This window comes from Saccopteryx leptura, chromosome 3 (genome assembly GCF_036850995.1).
Source record: "Saccopteryx leptura isolate mSacLep1 chromosome 3, mSacLep1_pri_phased_curated, whole genome shotgun sequence".
Classification (NCBI taxonomy): Eukaryota; Metazoa; Chordata; class Mammalia; order Chiroptera; family Emballonuridae; genus Saccopteryx; species Saccopteryx leptura.
The window spans coordinates 84,589,509-84,612,058 of NC_089505.1; the positions used below are offsets into that span (position 1 = coordinate 84,589,509).

Here is a 22,550-nt window from a genome sequence, read left to right on the forward strand (position 1 = left end):
TGGCCACATGGCCAGCCTGTCTGGGCTGAGCGTGTGTCCGGCTGCCCATGGGCCAACCCGCCGGCGTCGGTTGCCCTGGGTGCATTTCAGAGGCCGCTGTGAGATACACAAGGGTGAGCAGTTGTTCCTGCAGACACACAGCCCGTCTTTGGAAAACCTATCACTGGCTCATTGCCCCTTGATTTCTCGATTGAGAACGGGATCTGACTTCCCAGGCTGCCTGTGGGCCCCACATCCCCCGGCCAGGGTAGGGGTTGTTGGGAGGAGTCCAAGGGGTCAGCTGGATGGCTTTGCTGCTGGATTTAGAAGGACACGGGTGGTACAGACACGCCCCAGCCCGGAAGGGTACCTGGGGGCACCTGGAGGGGCCACCATGTGTGTTGGATGTGTGGGGAAGGGCTACGTGCAGGGTGGGGGTTTATGACGTGACTCGGTTGTGAGAGCTGAGCACTTTATTAAAACCAGCAGTTCTGGGGTGCGTGGGGGGCTCCCCTGGCCCCCAGTCAGGCTGGCTGGGGAGAGAGGGCGGAAGGTGGCAGCCCGGGAAGCAGAGGCAACATTTCTGTCCCTTTCAAAATGAGGTGTTCTCCCGAGGGGACACTTGTCCCCAGGGGCTGGCGGTCCTCCTAGTTCTGGGCTTTGGGGCCTTCTCCAAGGATTTGGAGCTGTTGGCTGGTCCCCTTTGCAGTCACCCGAAGGTGTTTGAAGGCGGTGGGCAGCGTGCGGCCCAGGAACGGAGGGGTGGTCACGTCTCGGATCATGATCACGTATTCCCCTGCAAGGGAGGGAGCATGCTTGGACTCGCCTCCCGAGGCCTCTGCCTGCCGGACTCCTGCCCACCCCCACCTGGCACCCTCCCCTACCTGCCCTGGCCCTGGCCCCCCTCTCCCCCAGCTGCCGGGGGCACGATGTAGGTGAATCCTGGATTCTGGGTGAGTAAACCATCTCACACTCAGGACATGGACCCAGCTACAGTCCTCCTGGGATCCTGGGGACAGAGTTGGAGCCAGCTCTGTAGGGTAGGCTGGGCAAGGCCTCAGGAGTCCGTCCAGCCAGGCAGAGACCCCCTTCCCAAATTAAGGTGCCTGTGGCTGATGCGGGACTCCTTTTGAAAACACTTCCTCATCTTTTAGGGGAAAAAATAATTCATTTCTCTGAAGACCTGGTTGCCTGTTCTGAAGCCCCTGCCTGCCCTGCTGTGAGAGGGGTGGGGGATTGTGGGGGGCTTCAGGGGGCTGCTCAGCTGGGGACCCATGTGGGGAGGAAAGCCCTTTCTTTCCTCTTCGCAGTCTATAAACTGTCTGGAGAGCTTCAAAGTTGGGAGCAACCATAAAAGAAGAAAATAAGCAATAACAGAAAGTGAGGTTGCCATAGAAACCTCCCTCTCCCTCCCTGGAGCCGCTGGGGCTGGCACCAGAGCGTGGAAAAAGCTCGCGGGCTGGCCCAGGCTCACACCAGGAATGCAGCCGCAGCAGAACGGGGGCGCGGGAGCCGGCTGCACGGCGAGAACATTCCAGCGCTGGTCTGGAAGGCAGGCTACTTGCTGACCCTCAGCGCCCGGCCCAGGGGCTGCATTCCTGGGGCAGGACCAGAGGGGACGGGTCGCACTGGGCTGGCTGGGCCTTGAGTCAGAGCCTTCAGAAAATCGTGGTTTGGGGGCTGGGGCACCTGGGAGGGGCCACATTCCGCAGCCTGGGGCACTGGGCCTCCCTGGCCGGCTGGGGGCAGGGTGGGGGGGAGCCACACATGGCAACGCCCGTGTTTCCAAGCAGCTGGTCTCTAGGTGTTCCCAAGAACACAGCCACACCAGCCATGGCCAAGGGCGCCGCCGGGGACCGGGAGGGCTCTGCCGCGGGCAGCGGCCACAGCCCCAGCCAGCCCTCGACTGACCTCGTCCTGTGGCCTCCAGGAGGATGGGAAGGAGTCTGGCTGGTGGCCACCATGCTGGCCTCAGAAACCACCCAAGGCCTGGTCCCAACCGCCACGTGGTCCCGTCGGGGGCCTTGTGCCCAGAGTCCCCACAGAGCCCAGCCCACATCTCGGGGACCTGGCTACCCACTGGCATCGCCTCTCATGGCATGGGACTTGCTTCTCCTTAGAGCCCTGTGCAGTCTAGGGGACCTGGCCACTGGCCCCTTTCAACTGGCGCAGGGGACACATCTCCTCCATCCACCCACAACAACTCCTCTTCACTCACACAGGGGTCAGGGGAGGGGACGACCACGGTGCCAGCCCTGTTGGCCAGCCAGCAGGCGTTGTGGCTGCTGTTGGGGCAGCAGTGTCAGCCCAAAAGGGGGATGGGGTACCACCCAGACCCTGGTTCTCCCCCTGCTCAAGGACCTTCCGGGGCTTTGCTAACAGCAGCAGGTGGGTTGGGAGGGGCTCGGACCTGGAAGCTGGAAGCCTTCCAATCAGAACCCTGGAGCCAGGATCCAGGGACATTCACCTCGGCTGAGAGGACAGACAGGTACCCACTGGTGTGCACCCCTCCGCTGGGTACCCCACCTGGTGGCCACAGCCCTGGTGAGGACCCTGGGCCAGCTGACGTCCCTGCACCTGCCCAGGGCCCTCCGTCCTGCCTCTGGCGGTGTGAGCGTTTATGCTGGGGGCAGGCCAGATTGGGCAGGGTGCCTGCCCCCAGCCCAAGGCCAGCCTTCCAAAGGTGACATAAATGATCTATTTGGATCCGACAGCTTGAGACGGCCCACTTGGTGGTGTCGTCCCACTGCTGCCTACCTGGGAAGGCCACCGTCACTGGCTCTGACCTGTCAGGCCTGCGGGGAGAAGAGAAAGATGGCCCTGCAGGCACCTCCATGTGCGACAACCTCCCCCCCCACACACTCCTGGGCCCACAGCACTGGGGCCCGGTGGACAGCAGAGGACACGGGTGTGACCGTCAGCCTGGCCCTGGAGGGGAGGGCTGTGAGGCCGTGACCCGCTCTCTGACCCCCCCGGCCCCCCTCCTGCATCTTGCTGTCTAGAGCAGAGCCACTCCTGCCCCCAGCAGTACTGTCCGAGCAGGGTCAAGGTGCTGGGTCTCACAAGGCGAAGCAGGGCTTGTTCAGAACACGAAGCAATGGTGACTTTCCAGCAAGAAGTGACAGGAGGCGGCTGGGAGCATGGGACTCAGTGCGGCTGGGCCGCAGGACACTGTGTCCCCCTCCTGGGAAGTAAAGGTCCTTTTAACCTCGTGACGGGGGTGAAGAGGGAGCAGGTGAAGACACAATGGGTGGGGTCCTGGAGCAAGGCCCCACGTCCTAGGGATGGAGACTCTCACCATAGGCCACGGCAGCCCAGGCTTTCTGAGGTGGGGGCAAGCTTCAGACCCAAGTCTCAGCATTTCTGTCTCAACCAGAGGGTTCTGGAGGCCACCACCCATGTGGGTTTCCACTCTACAGAGAGTGATGGGCCCACCCTCCTGCCCCTAGGGAGGGTCACCTGCCCTGGAGAACCTGGCTGTGTCCCCAATGAGGACTCGTGTGCCGGAGCCCCTGGCTTGGTCTCTGCCCCTGTGTCGAGCCCTCAGCCTCCTTCACACGTCCTTGGGGGGGACCAGGCAGCCACCGTGGTGTGGATGCCCCAAGTCCTCTGGCCTCTGGAGGTCTTTCTGGGTGGCATAGAGGCCCCTGATGTGACGGGCTGTGCTTGCACTGAATTATGCAACCAGAGGGACTGGGGGGGGGGCAGCGGGGTTCCCCGCCCCCCACCCTCCATGGCTGGAGGTTTCCTGTTATTACATAACGGGAGCAAGGGGCTCCTTAGCTGGGGCTCGGCGACCTGCCAGGTTCCGACCCCTTGCCAAGCTCACATACCACATGCATGGTTTGGGTGATAAAAATTTAAAGACAAAAGATTTTAAAATTACTTCATTTCGAGTGTGTGTGTGTGGGGGGGAGTGGGCTGTGGCTCAGCCCCCAGAGCCACGTTAAGGACTCTGGAGTGCAGGGCGGAGGGAGGCAGATAAATAATTGAGTGCTAAGAATAACCAGAGCCGGCCGGGCTGCCAGCTTCAGGAGACGTAAACGGGGTTATGAGGAGCAGGAGCGTTTTTACAGAACCCCCAGGGCTGTGCGCAAACGGTGGAGCCAGGCCAGGGCTGGGGACCCTGGGCAAGGAGACGCCAGAGGCGCCCGGCCGGCTGACGCTCCCACACACCCACGGGGCGGCCTGGAGCCGTGGAGACCTGGGCAGCGGTGTGACCCCAGAGTCCCTGACTGAGCACGGGCTGGCCCTCCAGCCACCGGGTGGGCAGCAGGGCCTGGCCGGCTGGCAGGCATCCTCTGGAAGCCACACTGAGCCCATATCATCCTTGGGCGGGGGACGGACCCACAGGCAGGGGTGGGGCAGACATGACGGGAGCGCTAGCCCCTCCACCCTTCATGGCTGCAACCGAGGCCTCCGCTCTATCTGGGCCCACTGCTCTTGCCACATGTTCCCTGTGCTTGGCGTTTGCCAAGTGCCTTGGGTCGGCAGGTGTATGGTTTTCGTCAGATTTGAAAATATTTTGGTTATTTCCTCGAATCCTTTGTCTCTCCTCCTCCGCTCCCCCACTTTGGCATCTGGCGGCCGGAAGTCACCTCACGGCTGGAGCTGCTGAGCTGGCGATGTTCAGTTTCATCTCTGTGGTCTGTCTTCAAGTTCACACGCCCTCTCTGCATGTCTGCTCTGCTGCTGACCCTTCTGTGTGTGGTCACCGGGCAGTTCCTCTTCTCACGCCTTCCATGTCTCGGACACATGCAGTCCCTTCGTCACTGGTCAGCGTCCCCTTCTCTTCATTCCTGCAGCTGCGTTGTTTCTGGGTCGGTTTTGGTTGATTGTTATTTCTTGTATGGCTCATACTTTCTGGCATTTAAAATAATTACTTATTGATTTTAGTGAGAGAGGAAGGGGGAGAGAGAGAGAGAGAGAGACAGGAATGTCCACCTGTTCCTGTACATGCCCTGACTAGGGATGGAGCCCACAACCTTGGAGTATTGGGATGACGCTCCAGCCAACCGAGCTATCCGGCCAGGGCTCTGGAGGGTTTTATGTGCCTGGTAATCTGTGACTGGGTGCCGAACATTGTGAATCTGACCTTGTTGGGGCTGGGTATTTTTGTGTTCTTATATTCTTGGTGCTGTTACTTAGAGATCGTTTGGTCCTTCTGGGTCTTGCTGTTCAGCGTGGTTAGGTGGGCTTCAGAGAGGGTACATGTTCCCCATGACTGAGGGGCGTGCCGTGCTCTACCAGTGACACTGTCTGAACTTGGTGGGCTCTGGGCTGGTTTCTGCAGCCCCGTGTGTGCTCTGGACATGGTCCCCCTTGGTCTGTTCGGTGGTTCTTTCCTCACGCATGTGCACACACATGCACACACATGCTGGTCCATGCTGTGCAGACTCCAGGACTCTCCCTTTGAGTGCCATCTGTGAAATCGACCCACCTTGGCTTCTGGGACTCCACTCCCTGTCCCCCTGAGCACACCCTGAATCCATCTGGGTGCCTTCCCCGTGCCGCAACCAGGAACGCTTGAGGCAGTGAGCTTGGCTGTCAGAAGGCTCACGACAGTTGTTCCTGTCTCTTGGAACCCTCCATCCTTGGTCACCTGCTGTCCAGTTTTCTATTGTTTACCTGAGGGAGGGCAAATCCAGCCCCTTATAGTCCATCTTACAGACCAAACTGAGACATGGTGCCCAGATGGCACCTACTCACCCTTCAGTGAGCAGTTCTGAGGGGTAGGCTCCCTGGTGGAAGGGATTCTCTTGCTCCTGCCCTGCCCACAGCATGCGGTTGTCCTTCCACAGTGCCAGTGGGACATGTGGCCAGGCCGGTGAGGGGAGAGGTGGGCCCTCTATGTGGGGGAGCGTGATAGCCCCCTGGCAAGGGTCACCCCACCGGTCCCACCAGGTGCTCAGCTGCCTGCCTGAGTAACCTACCAGCCCAGTCAGCTGCCCTTCAGCATGGGTGGCCCTGGGGTCCTCATGACCCCATGGCTATGCTGTCCCCTTCCCCAAGGCCCTGGCAGTGTCTCAGCAGAGCTACACGACCTCAGCAGGCCCTCCTGACACCACCTCTTCTAGGGCAGGACCAGTGTGTCTCAGCACTGTGCTGACCATCCCCGGTCCATACCTCATCAGCCCTGTCGGTGGTCAGACAGAGGTCCAGTGGCTGCAGACCAGACTTAGAAACCTGCTGCTGGGGCCACACAGGGGGCAGAGGTTGCAGGCTCTGGGCGCAGTAGGGCCTGGCTCTGGCCCTGGTCATTAGTTTCCTAGTCTGTGAAGTGGGCACACAGGCTCAGCATGGGGAGTCGACCCTCCAAGACCAACCTGGGTGTGGGGTCCTGCTCCTGCGGCCTGGTCAGGGGAGGGGGCCCACCCAGGGAGTCGGTCAAGGCCGTGGATCCTGGGGCAGGAGCTTCTGCCCAGCCATGTGGTCCTCACGTGCAGCCTCGGGTGCTGACGGGACTTGCTGGCCTCGGGAAGCCATAGTGAGGACACACACAGGGGAACCATCCCAGAGGGTGGGAGGCTGCAGGGAAGTTTCCCAGGCTCCCCCGACCTGCCCATGTGCACCGGGGCCTTCTGCAGCCCTCACGGAGGCCCTGCAGCTAAGTCTCCCAGCTAGCACAGGAGCACGGCTGGCCACCACACTGGAAACTGTTGTCACCTCCCTGGGATCCCTGAGGAATAGGAGCCTCTCCTTACCCAGGCTCCAGGGGTCTCAGGGATCTCAGGGGTCACACTGCCACATGGCCCTCCGAGTGAGGTCTCCCCCCCCACCCCACCCCTGCACAGGGCCAGGAGGTGCAGACATGCGAGAGGCATTCTGCGTACCCACCCTGTCCTGGGGGTGAGGAACTGTCTAGGGCCCCTGTCCCCTGTGGGCGGTGGACCCCAGCCTGGGAAAGCCTGCAGGGTGTTCTCTGGCCTGGGTGTGCCGGCTTACCGGCCCCACCCTCCTGCCACCCCCATCTGCCCAGTCCCTGTTCCAGCCCTGCGTCAGGTGGAAGGCATCCACTGTGCGCCGGGATTAGGGCATCCAAAGCCTGTGCGTTGCGGCCAGCTGCTGCCCGGGCCGCCGCACACCTGCTCGGCTCACTGCTGCCCCGGCCGCGCCGCTCACTCCCTAACCTTTAAAAGCTCCTGAAGAAGTAAAGCACCCACCACCCCTCTCTCCTGTTTCCCCAGGACGCCCACCCAGAGGACAGAGGCTGAGCCACCCTGTGCAGGCCCCTGGCTGGGTGAGGGAGCCCAGGGGACAGAGGCCATGTGGCCCTCGGACCCCCAGCCCTGGCCGCCCTGCGGCTTCCTCCATGTCATGCCCCTTTGGCCAGCCACATGAGGGCCCAGCTGTCTCCTGTCTCCTCTGTGCCCTCTGCATGGCTTCCTGTTGTCCTGGGACCCCTGACTCCCAGGCCTGCCTCCTCTGAGCCCCACAATTTGCCAGAACACGGCTCGGGTGCAGGGCCGCCCACAGATAAAAGGAGTCCCCTGAGCACAGTCCCAGTAGTGGCCCTCCCAGCCAAGGGGCACAATGTACAGAACTCTGGCAGGGGCTCAGGGGAGCTGGAGGCAGGCTGGGAGGCAGAGGGACCTTGGACTTCATCCTGGACCTCATGAGGGATTTCTTGGGAGTCCTTTGAGATTCCATTTAAAAGCATTTGTCCACGGTCCCCTGGGATGGGCCATGTGCAGGACAGAGTAACGGGAGGTGGTGGGACACCTAGAGACGCCCAGAATTGGTCCTCAGAGGTGACTACAGCTGCGGCAGGGTGCCTGGGGGCCTTGGGCGAGGCAGGTAGCCCCTGGGCTGTGGCCACAGGACCTGCCATTTACGCACCACAGGGCTGGCACCAGAGAAAGGACAGGCCACCACCCAAGCTTGTTCCCTAGGACCCTGTAACCCTGGTGGCTCTTGCCCAGAGCTTCTCCGGGTCCAGGCAGTGGTGGGCTCTGCCCTGCCCCCAGGGGACAACAGGTCATCCTGTGTCCTGCGGCTGGGCTGGGGTGGGTGAGGAGCCCAGGGTGCTGGCTCAGCCACTGGGAGGGGCGCCTCTGCAGGGGGACAAAGGCCTGCCCTCGACGTGATGCTCAGCGGTCACTAAGACCTGTGGGGGCTGTGAGCACCAACTACCTATTCAAGCACAAAAATTAATTGCCTCCATCTGTGTTGGCCTAATGACTGATTAAATGACTAATCATGGAAGTCTTAATTAAACCCATTTTTCTGCAAGCGAGAGAGTGGAGGAGGTCTCGGTGGCCAGGGTGTCAGGCTCGGGCATCTTTGCTCATCTGTCAGTGAGCAATTATGGGCAAGGTCGTGCTGTGGGTCCCGCCACGCGGCATGGGAGCTCAGCTGGGGGCTGCAGGCACCGGGCTCCCGTCCCAAAGCTCACATTTAGGGTTGGGGGGGGGAGCTCATATTAGGGAAGGGGCAGGCAGGCTGTGTGCCCTCCCCCCCCACCCGACCCTGTTCCAACACAATCATCGCGCTGCTGGCCAGCTCTCGGCCACATTTGTGAAATCGAGTCCATGTTTTGCAGCTGACGCACTTCACATCACTCAGGAACTGACGGGGTCTGTGTCATGTTGTGAAATTCCGTCACAGGCCAGGAATGTCTCCGCAGGAATGCGCGGGGCCGATGGGAGCAGGCTCTCCCGGGGAAGCAGGCCCACGTGCTTGCTAGCCGGGCGCTGGGGCTCTGGTGGCCGGGCAGGCTCTCCCGGCCGTGGTCAGGCGGCCACATAGGGACCTGCCTTAGGGAGAAGTGGAGCCCTACATTCCCAGGGGGCAGGATTAAATGGGCACATGCCTCTGGGACCTGGCTGGCCGGCTTCCCCCATGGGGCGGGGCTTCCCTATGGGGGCGGGAGCAACACTGATTCCAGTGAAGGAGGGAACAGCCCAGTGCCAGGCTGGCTGTGGCTTCGAGGGGTCACCAGGCAGAGGGCACAGTCACTCGGGGCAGGAGGATGCTGCCAGCTGCTGCTGCGTTGAGGGAGAGAAGGGCAGTGTCCCAGCCTGTGGCCGGCGGGGGGCAGCAGCAGCAGCTGCGAGGGACAGCTCTGGCCTTGGTTCCGTGCTCGCCTCTCCCTGGAGGGGTGGCAGTCATCTGCAGTCAGCTGCTTCTCTCACCTCCCCAGACCTTGGGGTCCAGCACCTAGAGGCCAGAGCTGCCCATGGCCAGGACACTGGTGTCCGCCTGAGGTCCCCATCGCCCCACAGTGGGAGCTCTCTGTCCGTGTGCCTGATGTTCCATCAGCCCCTGCACTGCCCCATGTCCGGCGCCCGCAGACCAGGCCGCAGGGAGAGGATAAGGGGATGGAAGGGTTTCCAACATGGCTGCACGTTGCCGACAGGTGTTAGTGCGTGGGGGTGGGGGACGCTGGCATGGCGGGTGTTCGAGTGTGGGGGCTCCGACCACAGTTGTTAACACCTCGGGAACCCTGTCGATGCAGTGCGTGCTCACTAGTTAGCCCAATATCCAGCGTTCATGGAAGACACGGCAGCGGTTTATAATTATCTATGTCAGTGTCTGCATCCTGGGCGAGGTGACACATGTGTCCTATGACATGAGCACCATGGGGCTGCTGAGAGCTGGGGTGTGTGTGTGGCTGTGGTAGTTGTCAGACTGGTCTTCAGCGGGACCAGTGGCCACTGGTCTGTATCCCTGGGGGCCATGCTGCATGCGGCCCCTTTGTTGCCACAGGTGAGACCTACAGGTGCTCCCATACTGGCCCCTGAAGACTTTGCCTGGCGGTCACCTTCCTCTGACCAGTCCCACGGCCCCTCCCTCCAGGCCTGGCCAGGGTTGCCAGGAAGCCAAGAATCGTGGTTGTGACTTGGGGTGGCCTGGCTGGACTGGGGTCTGGCCCTGTGGTCTCCGTGTTTGCCTGAGCCGGCTGGGGTGGGGGCTGGGGAGACCTCAAGGAGCCCTACACCCCATTGCAGCGGCCCAGTTAGGCCCAGCAGGCCCACCCCATTACAGGAAGAGGGGTCTGCAGCGATGGCCTCCCCACGGAGCCCAGAAGGCCCTGAGGGATGGAGGGAGGCGGCCACGTGCTAAGAGGGGGAGGGGTGGTGAGAACATTCGGGCAGCACGTGCCAATGGCCCACGGGAGGCAGGAGCCCACGTGCCCTTCTCCACCCCCATGTGGGTTTGTCACTCACAGACCAGAGCCCTGGCTGCCAGGTGGGGGGGCTCTGCAGAACATCTGGCGCATCTCAGGCCCCAGCCCACCTCTACCCTTTGTGCGGCCTGGCTGAGTGAGCCCTTGCAAGCGCCCTGCCCCCCTGGGGGTCCCAGCTGGGAGCCACACATCCTCGGCTCACAAGGACTTAATGTGAACCAGACGAGTCGTCTGGAAGCCTGAGTGCTTTTCATTTTTGAGAGCTGGGCATGGAGGCCAGAAAAGATGGTGTTCCTGCTGTTGCAGGAAGTAGGCTTTTGGCAAGAAGAACCAGGTTTGGACGCTGGTGCAGGGAGCTGGTGCACAAGCCAGAGTGAGGCAGTGGGTGGGGGACATCCCACAGCAGAGCTGGTGGGAGGCGCTGGGGGTGTGGATAGGGGCTGGGGCCACATAACACCTGGATGGGGCAGGGAGCTGTTTGGGCAGTGGGGTGGTGGGACCTGAGGGAGGCCAGGGACCATCCTGAGCTGGGGGCAAGGGCTTGGGATCTGTGGCCAGGCAAGGTTCACGTGACCAGTGGTGCTGGGGTGCCCCGTGGGGAGCTCTGTGTGGGCCCTTGTCCCCACCACTGGGATCCTGAGTGGGGAGCTCAGGTGTGAAGCCTCCAGGTTTTTTGTATGTGGAAAATGGTAAGCTCAGCTGCCCCTAGATAAAGGCCCGCCTCGCACAGCTGACCACCCTGCCCCTCGAGTCCCGGGCCCCGGGAGTGGCACAGATGTGGGCAGAAACGGGTTGTGGCCACTGGCCACAAGCTGCCTCTCACAGACGGGAGCGTCCGAGAACGCACATGCACCTGCTGGGGCTGGAGGCAGCCCCGAGCGGACTGACGCCGGCAGGGCCGGAGCATGAGCTGTCCTCCCTCCGTTGCGTGTGCTGTCCTCCCTCCGTTCTGCACCGGCCATCAGATGGTGAGAGCCTTGTTTTTGCTGAAACCAGAAGTTTCCACATCCCCTTCCGTGTGCGTCCGAGTTGCCATAGTGACAACCTCAGGCAGAGGCCTTGCGAGCTCGGGTCCTGGGACTCCATGTGTCCCCTGCCGGTGCTCACGTGTCTCCAGAGCCCTGACGCTAGGTACGCTGGGGCCCCTTTGTGTGGCAGGGTCCGGGCTGTTGTTTCACCCTGTGCTTCTGCGGTTACTGTGCGGAGCGAGCGCCGTGGTTAACCCGCACGCCATGACTCAGAGCATTGATGTCTCCGCGTGCAGGCTTCGAGGCTCAGTGGCTCGTGACACCGCCCAGCCCATGTGTTCCCAGCGTGGGCCACGCCTCTGGTATCCCTCCGACTACAGGAGCGTTGGCAGCTGCGCAGCTACCGGAGGACTGTGGCTGCGTTCCACTTCTGCCCGGTTCCTCAATTCCCAGAGTGCTGGGCCTGTGCACGAAGCTTCTGCTCCTTTGGGACTCAGTGCCCCCCCAGCTGGCGTCTGGAACGCTGACTTTGGCTCCTATGGGCTGGCGAGCCCCCACGCTGGGTCAGAGGCTGACTTTGCAGGGCTGGTGTCTTGGAAGGTATGGCGCCCCGCCTGCCCCCAAGGCTCCTCTGTGCCATCCTAGGGTCCTGTTACCCGGCAGAGGATTCATGTCCGTATAAGGCAGTGATTTCACTCAGGGGCCTAGGGGCTGTGTTTCTGGGGCACCCTGTGTCCAGCTGCGCCCCAGGGCCGCACCTTACAGAATCCCACCCCCAGAGGAGGCTGCTGGCAGCAGGTGGAGGGTGCTGGCCGCCCTGCAGGACTGGCCCGTGCTCTGTAGCAGCTGCATCTTGCTCCCCTGGCTCCCAGGTGCTGGGATTCCCTGGGGCGGGAGGCCAGATCCATTCCCACCTGAGAGTTCCCAGCCCGTGTGGGTAGGGATGGGGGTGGCAAGCTGCTCCTGGAAACGGAGGCCTGGAAAGGTTTCTGAGGATGGCCCCTCCCCGGGGACAGAGAGCACCACAGAGGAGTGGCCACAGGCACAGAGGGGCCTCTGCACCTCCCCACAGGTGACCGTCAGCCCCATAATTTGCCCAAACTGAAGCTGGACAAGCCTGTCCCCTGCAGGAGGCGCTGGTGCGTCCCCTGGCGTGTGCAGCTGCGGCGCCGCAGGACTGAGGATGCCCCGTGACAGCACCAGGCCATGGCGCTCCCCGCCCCGCCTACACTCAGAGTGTCCCTTAGGTGCAAGGCTGCAGGCTGGTGGCTTGACTTCCTTGGACCTGTCTGAGTAAGTCGCCGAGGAGGGACCAACAGCTGCAGACACAGCTGGGGCCACCCTCCACTGTCCCTGTCCCCTGGCAAGTCCCCTCAGGGATTAGATGGAGCCCTGGGCTCCCGCAGAGGAAGCAAACATGCATCCCTATTCTCCAGGCAACAGGAGCCTTTGCACCCCTGGGCCAACTGAGGCCCATGGTGTCTGCAGTGTCAAAGGGTGGGGCAGCAAGGGGAACCGAGGCAGGTGTGTGGAGAAGGGCGCCCCTGCCCCTGCCTGAGAATGTGCATACTGGAGGGCCTCCTGTGGCCCCACCTGTGGCCCAGCTGCTGGGGCGACAGGACAAGCCCCTAAACACCCGTGAGTGGGTCGGCCTCTCCTACCTGCTGCCTCCAGGTGGGCCCTGCACGGTGGGCGTCTCCATACTGGGACCCAGGCCACCTCTCGGCTTGCCACTTCCCTTCTGCAGGAAGCAGAAAGAGGGATTCAGGGGGGTCCCCAGTAGCTCCCCTTTGAGCACCCTGACACACTGGATGCTAGACAGTGTGTGGTCTCAGCCACCTGTGGTCTCCCTGCTCCTACCTCATGCTGGCTGTCCAGGAACAGGACTGGGTGGTACCCAGGCGGAGGTGACCCGAGGCGGAGGTCTGTGAACTGGGCACGGCCGCCCTCCACCCGCCGATAGTCCTCAGGACAACAGGGCTTACGTCCCCATGCTGAGGAGAAAGAGGTTTTTCAGGAAAATGAACGAAAAGGCCCTTCAATCATCACAAAGCACAGATCAGAGAGGACCGTTCCCGGGGCCCAGGTGGTTGGGGTGGACAGCCACAGGGCCCGGGGCTGTGGACCCTGGCCCTGCAGCCCAGAGCACAGGCCGTGAGCCATCTCCAGGTGAGTGGCCAGGGGGCGGAGCCGAGACAAGGGTACACCTGGGTCCTGCTGTTTCCTGGTGTCCCCTGTGCAGACAGGCTCCCTGTGGGTGTAGTTTGGGGCCCCTCACTGGGCCGCCAGCAGGGCCTGGTCCCCGGGGTCTGCAGGGTCCATGGCAAGTGGGAGCACGGAAACCACAGAGGCAACAGCCTCCCCAGGAGACCCTGACATCCTCAGGTGCCCGAGAGCATGGAGGGCCGGGCTGGGCCTGGCTGTCCCTGTAGTGGGTACCCCACTGTGACCCCTGCACCCCCCTTGGGGGGTCCCAAGGCCTTTCCTTCTGGTGCCATCCCTGGTGCCAACCACTTCTGCACCTCCCCACAGGTGACCGTCAGCTCCGGCTCTTTGCACAGAGACTCGGAGGCTTAGATTGGATGGTGATAACTGGGATGTTAGGTTGGTGCAGGGACCACCCCATGGGGGCTGGGCTGCCTGCCCCTCTATTCCATGGGTCCCGGTCACATGCACTGCTGGGGGAGGGGGGCACCAGCAGGAGCAGCCATGCCTGGCCTGGGGCGGTGGCTGGATGGGGTCATGCAGGGCTGGACGCTCCAGCTAACAGTCTGCAGGGAGCTCTGGGTGAGTGGACGGACACCTGTCATCCATGCACGGATGGGCCCCTCGGGCCACAGGCATTAATGTCCCTTCTCTGGAGTCCCACTTGTGCAGGGAGAGGTGGCGAAGGGCCCAGCAGTGTTTGCAGATTACAGGTGGGGAGTTACTTCTCTCGGAGAGCTCTTAATTTTGTCATTATGGCGCATTGTAAAAGGAAGGTCTTTCCTTCTGCAAGGACACTCTTCAGTGTCCTCCATCCACAAGCTTTTTCTGTGCGCTCACGGTTTACGTCCTAGGCAAGGAGGGGAGCTGAGCTCCGCCAGCCTCCACAGGGACTTGAGAGGGGCTAGCTGTGACCGCCTTCCACTGATGCACAGAGACCCTGGCTCTGTGTTCGAGGGCCCCTCGGCCAAGGTAACCGCACAAGTGGGCCCTGGATGGAGCGCTGAGGCTGCCAGCTCCCCCAACTGCGGCAGCCTCAGAGCTACATATGTCACACATCACTTCCAGGGGTTTGGGGGGATAGAAAAGGCACTGATGTGCAAATCATTATCCCCCCAAACTACCCTGGAGCAGGCGCCTCCCTGGGGCTTGGTTCTTCCAACACGGGCGTGCTCTCAATGGCCTGGGAGACATTTTTCACAGACGTGTCTACACTGCCCACATGGGGCCTGCCCACCTAGCCGCCTTCCTGAGGTCCTGTTGGCCCACCTGCTTCTCACCACTTCTCCCGGCGCCCCCACTGTTTCTGCAGCTGCAGCCGCGCAGGCCCGAGTGGGAGGCTGTGGCCCCTCTCCCTCACCCACCGCACCCTCGCTGCCGCAGCACTTCTGCCTGATGAGGTGCTGCCCTTGGCGGGTGGGTCCTCCCTCGCCTGGAGTCAGGCCCACCCCTTGCTGCCCCCAGGGCACAACCAACCGCCAGGCTCAGGCCACCTCAGGCCCTGTACTCTGACTGCCCCACTTGGACGCCCCCTGCAGGTGCCGCCTGGTCCAGCTGGATTGGGACTTCTTGGCTTCTCTGTCCCATTGGTCACTCTGCAGGTGTGATGCTGGCAGGAGTGTGGACGGTGGCATGGCACTGGGGCCTGAAGAGGATGGCACAGTGGCTGAGGGGCCCATGCACAGCCTGCAGTCCCCCAGGGAAGTGACAGTTCTTGGGAAGCGGGAGTGGGGGTGGCAGCAGGGCCTCTCACAGTGTAAAACCCAGTCGAGGCTAGCTGCGTCCACTCAGAGCACTGTCTGCCCGGGAGCAGGAGGATGGTCAGCACGAGGCTTCTGCATTTGCTGAAGGTCCCTGTGTTCCATGTCCTGGAGCCCCACCCCTGACGTCAGCACCCTGGGCCCCCCACGTCTCCCTGGCTCAGCGGCGCCGCCTCCCTCCCCCACCCCCATTGCTGATGCCACTGTGCCCTGACCTGTTCCCACCTCTCCTGCAGCTCTGTCTCTCCTCCCCTGGTTACCCGGCCAGGAGCAGGGGTGACATCCTGCATTCTGCCCCTGCTCTGCTCTCTCCAAGGCACCATCTTGGGGTCCAAACCACCACCAGGCCTCTTGGGCTCCTGGCTCCAGCGTGTCCGCACTTCACGCTCCAGCATGGAGTCACAACCCCCGCCCCCGACTCACTCCTGCACCTTGGGCAGGCCTCCAGCATGGCCGCACCAAGTCACCCCACCCTGCTCACATTCCTTGGTCACACTGGGTCCCTCCGGCCTCAGCACTCACCCTTCCCCACCCTGTCTGACCTGTTGGCAAACCTGGTCCCATTGGGCCAAACCATGGAAAAGAGAAGCCTGAGTTCTGACGGCCAGTGTCATCCTGAGGGAGTAAGACAGAGCTGTGAGATGCCCTTGGGCACACAGGATGGCACGGGCAGTGCAGAGCACCCCTTGCCCACTGGTGGCCAAGCGGCAGGCCTGCCCTTGTGCCGGCCGCAGTTTCCGCAGTGCTGAGGCTCTGCGGCCCGAGCAGCCTGCTGGAGAGAAGGGGATGTCCCATGCGCCCCTCGACTCAGGGCCCTGAGCTGCTTCGGTACATTTCTGGGGCCAACGGCTGACTCCAACCCTGGGAACTACTTCTGAAGCCCTGATGTCCATATTACACAGTTACATCTATATCAGCAGGATAAGGTCACAGCGCTGCCTCTGGGAGCAGCGGGGCGGGGGGGGGGGGCGCTCTGGGCGGGAGGACGAGCCGGCCAGGGGGATCGGGCAGCGTGACCTCTCCGGGAGGAAAACGTCTATTAATTATATTTTTATGGCTGACTCGATTAGACTCCCTAATCACCTGTGTAGGACACGAAGGCAGCGGGCCGAGAAACTACCGGAATAAATAAGGTTTGAAGGGCTGGGTTCTTGCCGGGTGGGTGGCTAAGGGTTTTCTTCACTTGAGTCAGAAAACACTGTTATCGGCTCTGAGGGGGACAAGAGTGTCTCCCGTGGGGGTGACAGACATCGAGCTACGTCTTTGGGGCGAACTCAACCCGCCGGGACTTCAGGGAAGCAGTCGACAGAGCAGTCTGCATGTGGGGACACGCGGGGTGGGGTCTCCGTGTCACATGGGGACGTGGAGAGGCAGGGGGTCTCCATGTCACGTGGGGGCCCATGGGCTGAGGGTCTCCATGTCTCCCCTCTCCCCCTACTGCTACCAGAGGCCAGCAGTCACCTCTGTGCCCTGACGTGACTGTGAGTGTGACGCATACACACTCCATTGTCACACTGACACGAGTTTGCGCATGGCTCACACACATTCTCACTCGCACACAACTCAGCACACAGGGAACACCTGTGCAGTGCCCGCATACACTCACACTGTCACACTCACCCCCACCCCAGCGCACACACCGCGTTCTCCTCAGCTGAGCCCCAGACCTTCGCGTCCAGCTGGCCCTGGGCACCTCCGCCACCCAGCCCCACACCCACGTCACTCTGTCCCCTGTCCCAACTCTGCCCCCCCCATGGGGATGTGCCTCCCCTCCAGCCTGTAGTGGTCCCCGAATCACCTGTACCACCCCCATCCGTTTACCTGCCTGACAGCCGTGGTCACGCTGACCAGCAGCAGCCTCTCCACCAGAGCAGGGGCAAACCCAAACACTGCGTCCACTTCCCAGGGGACAGGCCCGCGGGCAGCAGGTGGCTGACAGAGGAGGACCACGGCTGTGACGTGTGATGGACACAGGAAGCAGAAACTGACCCTGGGTCAAGGCCACAGCAGGCAGGGAGCTCCCAGCAACATCCAGGAAAGCAGTTGCTGGGTAAACGTGGGGCCTCAGGCACAGGGCCGGCCGGAGCTGCACTGTCTGACGCTGGAAGCTACCAGCAGCCCCCGTCATGGCCGTACCATCAGGGTCTAGACTTGAGGGAGACTGGGACACAGATGAGGCCACCATCCCTGGCTGGTCTGGTGGTTCTAAGTGGCCTAGGCCTGTCCAGCAGATGGCTGAGACCCCCAAGGACACAGGGGAGGGAGCCCACCTGGCCCCAAGCAGGGCATCCTCGTGCTGTGTGATGGCCAGGCTCTGGGCCACCTTGGGGAGCTTCCCCATGTCCCCACCAAGCACAGGCCTCCGTGGCCCCCAACCAGGCCAACAGGAGGAAGAAACCATGGTGGCCCTGTGCTGCTGGAAGGCACACCTGGGTCCTCACCGTGTCAGTCCCTCTTGAGATGCACTGGTACCCAGCACGCGCGCAGTGACCTTCTGAAAGGCACATTCACATGGGCGCCATCACTACCACCCAAGACCCTGGCTCGCCTGAAGGCTTCCCACCAGCAGAGCCAGATGGAGCTCCAAGTGTGTGCCCACTCCCTCATCTCTCCCCAGGATCCAGAAACTTTCCTACCCAAAGGTCGAAGGTCACCAGAGAGGTGCTGTTTGGGGCTGAACACAGGGGCGTCGGGGCGGCACCAGGTTCCTGCCCTCTGGCTGCACCCACATGGCCACAGGACATGGGGAGGCAGCTCTGGTCTTCGGCCTGGCTCCAGGGGCAACAGGGAGAGGAGACAACGAGGTTCTCCATCAGACCCCAGGTAGTGCTCCTCAGCCCGCCCTGTGGATGGGCTCCACCTTCCCAGAGCCCCCAGAATGCAGCCACACAGAAAGGAGCCTGGTGTCCTGGACCAGGGGGGGGGGCAAGGACGCAGTCCAGGTGCTGTGGTCTCAGGTCTCTGCGGCCCCCTCCTCTGGTGCCTGGTTCCAGGCAAATGCACCCAACACCTCAGCCTGTGACTTCACTTCCTGCATCTCAGCCCTGTTGGCCCTGGAAGCTAGGTGGTCCTTTCTGTCCTTCTCTGGGACATTCCCTCTGTACACTCCAATTCTTAGACGAGTAAATTTTTTTTTCCCGGAAGTGAGAAGCAGGGAGGCAGAGAGACAGACTCCCACATGTGCCTGACTGGGATCCACCCGGCATGCCCACTGGGGGCGATGCTCTGCCAATCTGGGGAGTTGCTCCATTGCAACCAGAGCCATTCTAGCGCCTGAGGTGGAAGCCAGGGAGCCATCCTCAGTGCCCAGGTCAACTTTGCTCCAGTGGAGCCTTGGCTGCGGGAGGGGAAGAGAGAGACAGAGAAAAGAGCGGGGGAAGGGTGAAGAAGCAGATGGGTGCTTCTCCTGTGTGCCCTGGCTAGGAATCAAACCTGAGACTTCCACATGCCAGGCCGACGCTTTACTGCTGAGCCAACCGGCCAGGGCCAAGACAAGGAATTTAAAGAACAACTTTTCCTTGAAAAAATATGGGTCCTGTATGCTCTTCTACCATAATTAACTATAGGCTATTAGTACCTAGACATGGCGCCACCCGCAAGGCCATGAAGTCCCATGAGTTTCTGCGACACAGATCGTTAGTTTTATTGGCAGGACGGGTGCGGCAGCAAAGGGCATCCTGATTTCAAACACCCGTCTTGCAATTATGGGCATCCTTTTCAGGTCCCATCGGATAAAACATGCGACACCATTTCAACAAATGACAGAGAACCTCCAGCATCATCGGTCGACTGGAAACATTTCCTGGGAGGGTCTCCCACGTGGAGAGGAGAAGAAGAAAAGCAAGCTGAAGGTCTCTCCACAGCCCCAGCCTCTCAGTGTCCCACATCCAATCCACAGGAGTGTGTCAGCGCTGGGGCCCGGCTGGCCAGCCAGGTCACTCCAGCAATTATCGGCACCTGCATTAGGACTCAATGGGCCTAAACTACTGGGGTCTCAGCGGATGCCCCACTGACAACAATTAACGTAAAAGGTTCCACCGTGCAGAGCCGTGGGTGGGAATTACAAAAGGTTAAGAGACGAAATATAAAATCCTTTCTGAATGTAAAATCAATGTGCTTTGTTACTGAAATCCGGGTGCTGGAATTAAACCAAACACCAGGCTCAGAATTTCTGGCAATAGTCCACGTCCAGGACGTTGTCTTTTTCTTCTCGACAAAAAGCAATCCTCTCCTCGAAAGTTAGAAGCAATTAAACAACTGAACTAGTTTGTATCAACAAGATAATTAAATGCAGTTTTCAGTCACATGTTTCTGACATCAGGCCTCTGGGAAGAGCTTCCTCTCTTCCTTATACTCGCTTGTACAATTGGAAACCGAGATTTTAGAGGGTTTATTGTCTTAATTGCCTGTCGGATGGGGGAGAAAGTTTCTTTGAGCCTAGAGTCTGGTCCCTGTGGGCGTGAGGTGAGGGCCAGCTGCAGGGTGGGTGTGGGGTGGACCTGGCATGGTGGGGGTGGGGCTGAGACCCAGTGGCCTTGCCCAGCAGGTGGGTGGTCCCTGGGTTCCTGTCCTCTGTGCATGAAGATGTTGGGTTCCAGGTTCTGAAGCACACTTCCTTCCATCTGGAGAGATGGGGGGGCAGGGTGCTGTGTGGCAGGTACCCTGGGGCTGCGCCGGCCTCCTACCCTGAGCACCTATATCCCCAGCTGTCAGCAGGTGAGGTCGAGAACACGTAGGTACAGGGGTAATCATTTCAAACATGCGGCTGTGAGGTGTGCCGGCCCTGCCGGCTCCAGGTGGCTCGGAGCCTCCTCCCTGTCCCCTCTCTTCCGGGCTGGGCTGCAGACGAGGGGACCCCTGACTGCTCAAAGGCTGAGTCCAGAGGTCAGAGGTCAGCCAGAGCACTGTTGAATGGAGGCGTCCTTCCGGGTGGCGCTCACAGCAGTGGGCTACACATCACCACTAGTCGGGGGTCCCTGCCCGTGCCCCCACCGCTGACCGCTGCAGTCCAGCTGGGATGCTGTGACAGCTACTCAGGGGACAGACCCGTGGCTCTGCCCCGCCCATCAGGGCGCCTGCTGGGGACCCGATGCGTGAGAGCCTGGATTCACCCATCCAGGACCAGGGTGCCTCTGCTGCAGGGCCCTGTTGTCTGTGAGCGGGCCTGGGACAGGGTGTGGGGCGCCAACCCCTGACCGGCAGCACCTGGCACGGCAGCCTGCCTGTTTGGTGGGACCTCATGAGCTGGAGCCCCCATCAGCAGGACTTGCTGAGCTGGTAGACGAACTTCTTCACCACCAGCCGGGTTTCACAGCACTCGCCGCCTGAGGCCCCACAGTGGGGCCAAAGAGGGGTGGCGGCATGTGGGGTCACAAGCAGGGCAGGCTTCCTCAGGCGGGTACGGGTCAGAGGAGATGCAGAGGGAGCCACCCGGGTTCGTCCTGCCCACGCGGCCCCCTGTGGGTTGACGACGATGGGTTTCCCATTTGAACTTCCCATTTGGCAAAGATGGCCACCTGACACGGCAAACCTACTCCTCAGGGACAAAACCAGGCTTTAGCTGGCACGCCACGTTTCCTGTCTCCCGTGGTCCGGCGAGGTGTGGCGCCCAGACGTTCCTGAGCACCCCAAACTCTCCCTCCTGCTAGCTGGAACAGGGTGGTGATGGCTGGTGCTTGTGAGGCCCTGCAGGGGCCACAGGGACACCCTGGTGACCAGGGGCCTGCCTCCCCTCCGCCTCTGGGCGGGAAGGTGAGAAGTAAATGCCGGTGGAGGGGCCCCCTTGTTGCGGCCGTTGTTGTTTCGGGTTCTCTCTTACGGCTGCCGGCCACTGATCTACCGGCAGCAGAACCAAAACGCTCAGTGACTTCATTTTCTCTGTGGAATGCACCAGGACAGCCCGACGGCCACAAGCTCTGACCCAGAGCTGATGCAAACCCCACCCCCATCTCTGAAGCACTCGGGTATGGGCAGGCGAGGGGCCAGGTGTCATGCGGGGACACTCTGGAGGCCGCAGTGTGGAGGGGACACTTTGGCGGGAGGGGTCAGTCCTGCAGAGTGTTCAGGGGTGAACTATCCCACGTGGGAAATGCCAGTTTTATGAGAAGAAAAAGCGGCAAGGGGCCCTTCTCCATCCCCTGTGATGGGGACTAGAGGGACAGCTCCGTGGAACGCCTGGTCAGCAGTCCTGGCGGCAGGCGCTGCTGCATGTACACCATACAGAAGGGGGAAACCGAGGCACAGGGAGGTCCAAGTAGAAGACAGTGGCGAAACAGGAGCCCGGTCTGTCTTCCCCATGGCCCAGACTCACTGGGGAGGGACCTAGCCCCCCCACCCCCAGGCAACCTCCACGTGGCTGTGTTTTAACAGGCAGATGAGTTCTGAGGAGCTCAGACCGAGCAGGTCACAAAAACAGAAACAGGGGCCTGGCCTGTGGTGGTGCAGTGGATAGAGTATATACCTGAGACGCTGAGGGCACTGGTTCGAAAAATGGACTTGCTGGGTCAAGGCACCTATGGGAAGCAACTACAAGTTGATGCTTCTTGCTCCTCCCTAACCCCCTAAAATTAATAAAATCTTTAAAAAGACAAAAAACCAGAAGCATGGTCCCGTCGCCCAGAAGTGTTTTTCTGTGGCCAGAGACCACATCCTGGCAAAACCAGGGCCCCGTCCCATCAGGAGGTGCCCGCACCCCGAGTGCCTGAGCACAGGAACACTGCGCACCTCAGGGCCTGGGGCCCAGTCTCCATCGACCTTGTTAGGCTGAAGCCCTCCAGGCCGAGGCAGGGCTCCAGCCTGTTTTTACATAGAAATATGAGACCTGCTGCAGGAGGCAGCTGAAATTGCTTCTATAAACTTAGCAGATGACAGGGTTGCGGGTCAGGCCCCCCAGGTTCTCCTGGACTTGCTGCCCCCCTTGGAGCGCGCTTCTAGGGAGGGACCAGGCCCCATGCCCCACCCATTAGGGTCATCTGGATATCTGTGCTCTCACACCCCTTCAGTTCCACCCTGTGCACCCAGCCCCCGCATCCAGGGGTGGGGTCTTAACTGTGGGGATAGGGGGGTTTTCAAAGGGCTGAGGAGAGAGTGAAGGTCCCCAAACCTGGAGTGTGTGTGGAACTGCCCAGCGGGGACCCGACACCCACTCCCAGAGCCATCCTGCTCTCATCAGGGTGCAGAAGGATGGGGTGTAGCTGTGTTTCTGTTGGGAGGGCACAGGGGACCAGGCGGGACCCCCACAACGATGTTGGCTGGGATGCCTCCGTCAACTCAAATGCTTCCTACTAAGACACGGGCTGTGTGTGCGTGCGTGGGGCGATGGAGGGCTCAGTATTCCCAGTGCAACAATACGGCCACCACACCTTACCTCCCAGCTCCAGCACCCGGCATTTGGGATTAATTCAGGAACAATCCGTGGGAAGCTACTTTTCCCTGCTGGGCTGGGAGGTGTAAGGGGCTCTGCTCAGCTGAGCTGCATCTCCTGGGGAACTGGGAGCCACACCCACATGG

The 22,550-nt window shown here is 61.3% G+C and overlaps 1 protein-coding gene across 3 annotated transcripts in view; it reads right to left on the bottom strand.

Moving 5' to 3' along the window:
* Window positions 1-560: 560 nt before the first annotated feature.
* Window positions 561-22,550, bottom strand: part of MORN1 (MORN repeat containing 1) — a 41,336-nt gene continuing 19,346 nt past the window's right edge. The window contains exons 11-14 of one of the 3 annotated variants that reach the window (XM_066374828.1): window positions 12,937-13,070; window positions 12,738-12,817; window positions 2,737-2,774; window positions 561-775 (exon numbers count right to left, since the gene is read on the bottom strand). In XM_066374828.1, the coding sequence (XP_066230925.1) occupies window positions 627-775; window positions 2,737-2,774; window positions 12,738-12,817; window positions 12,937-13,070 (401 nt within the window). In that variant the 3' untranslated portion in view covers window positions 561-626. Of the gene's footprint in view, window positions 776-2,736; window positions 2,775-12,737; window positions 12,818-12,936; window positions 13,071-19,538; window positions 20,853-22,550 lie in introns of those variants that run through there. The other 2 variants (XM_066374830.1, XM_066374829.1) reach the window with 2 other exon arrangements.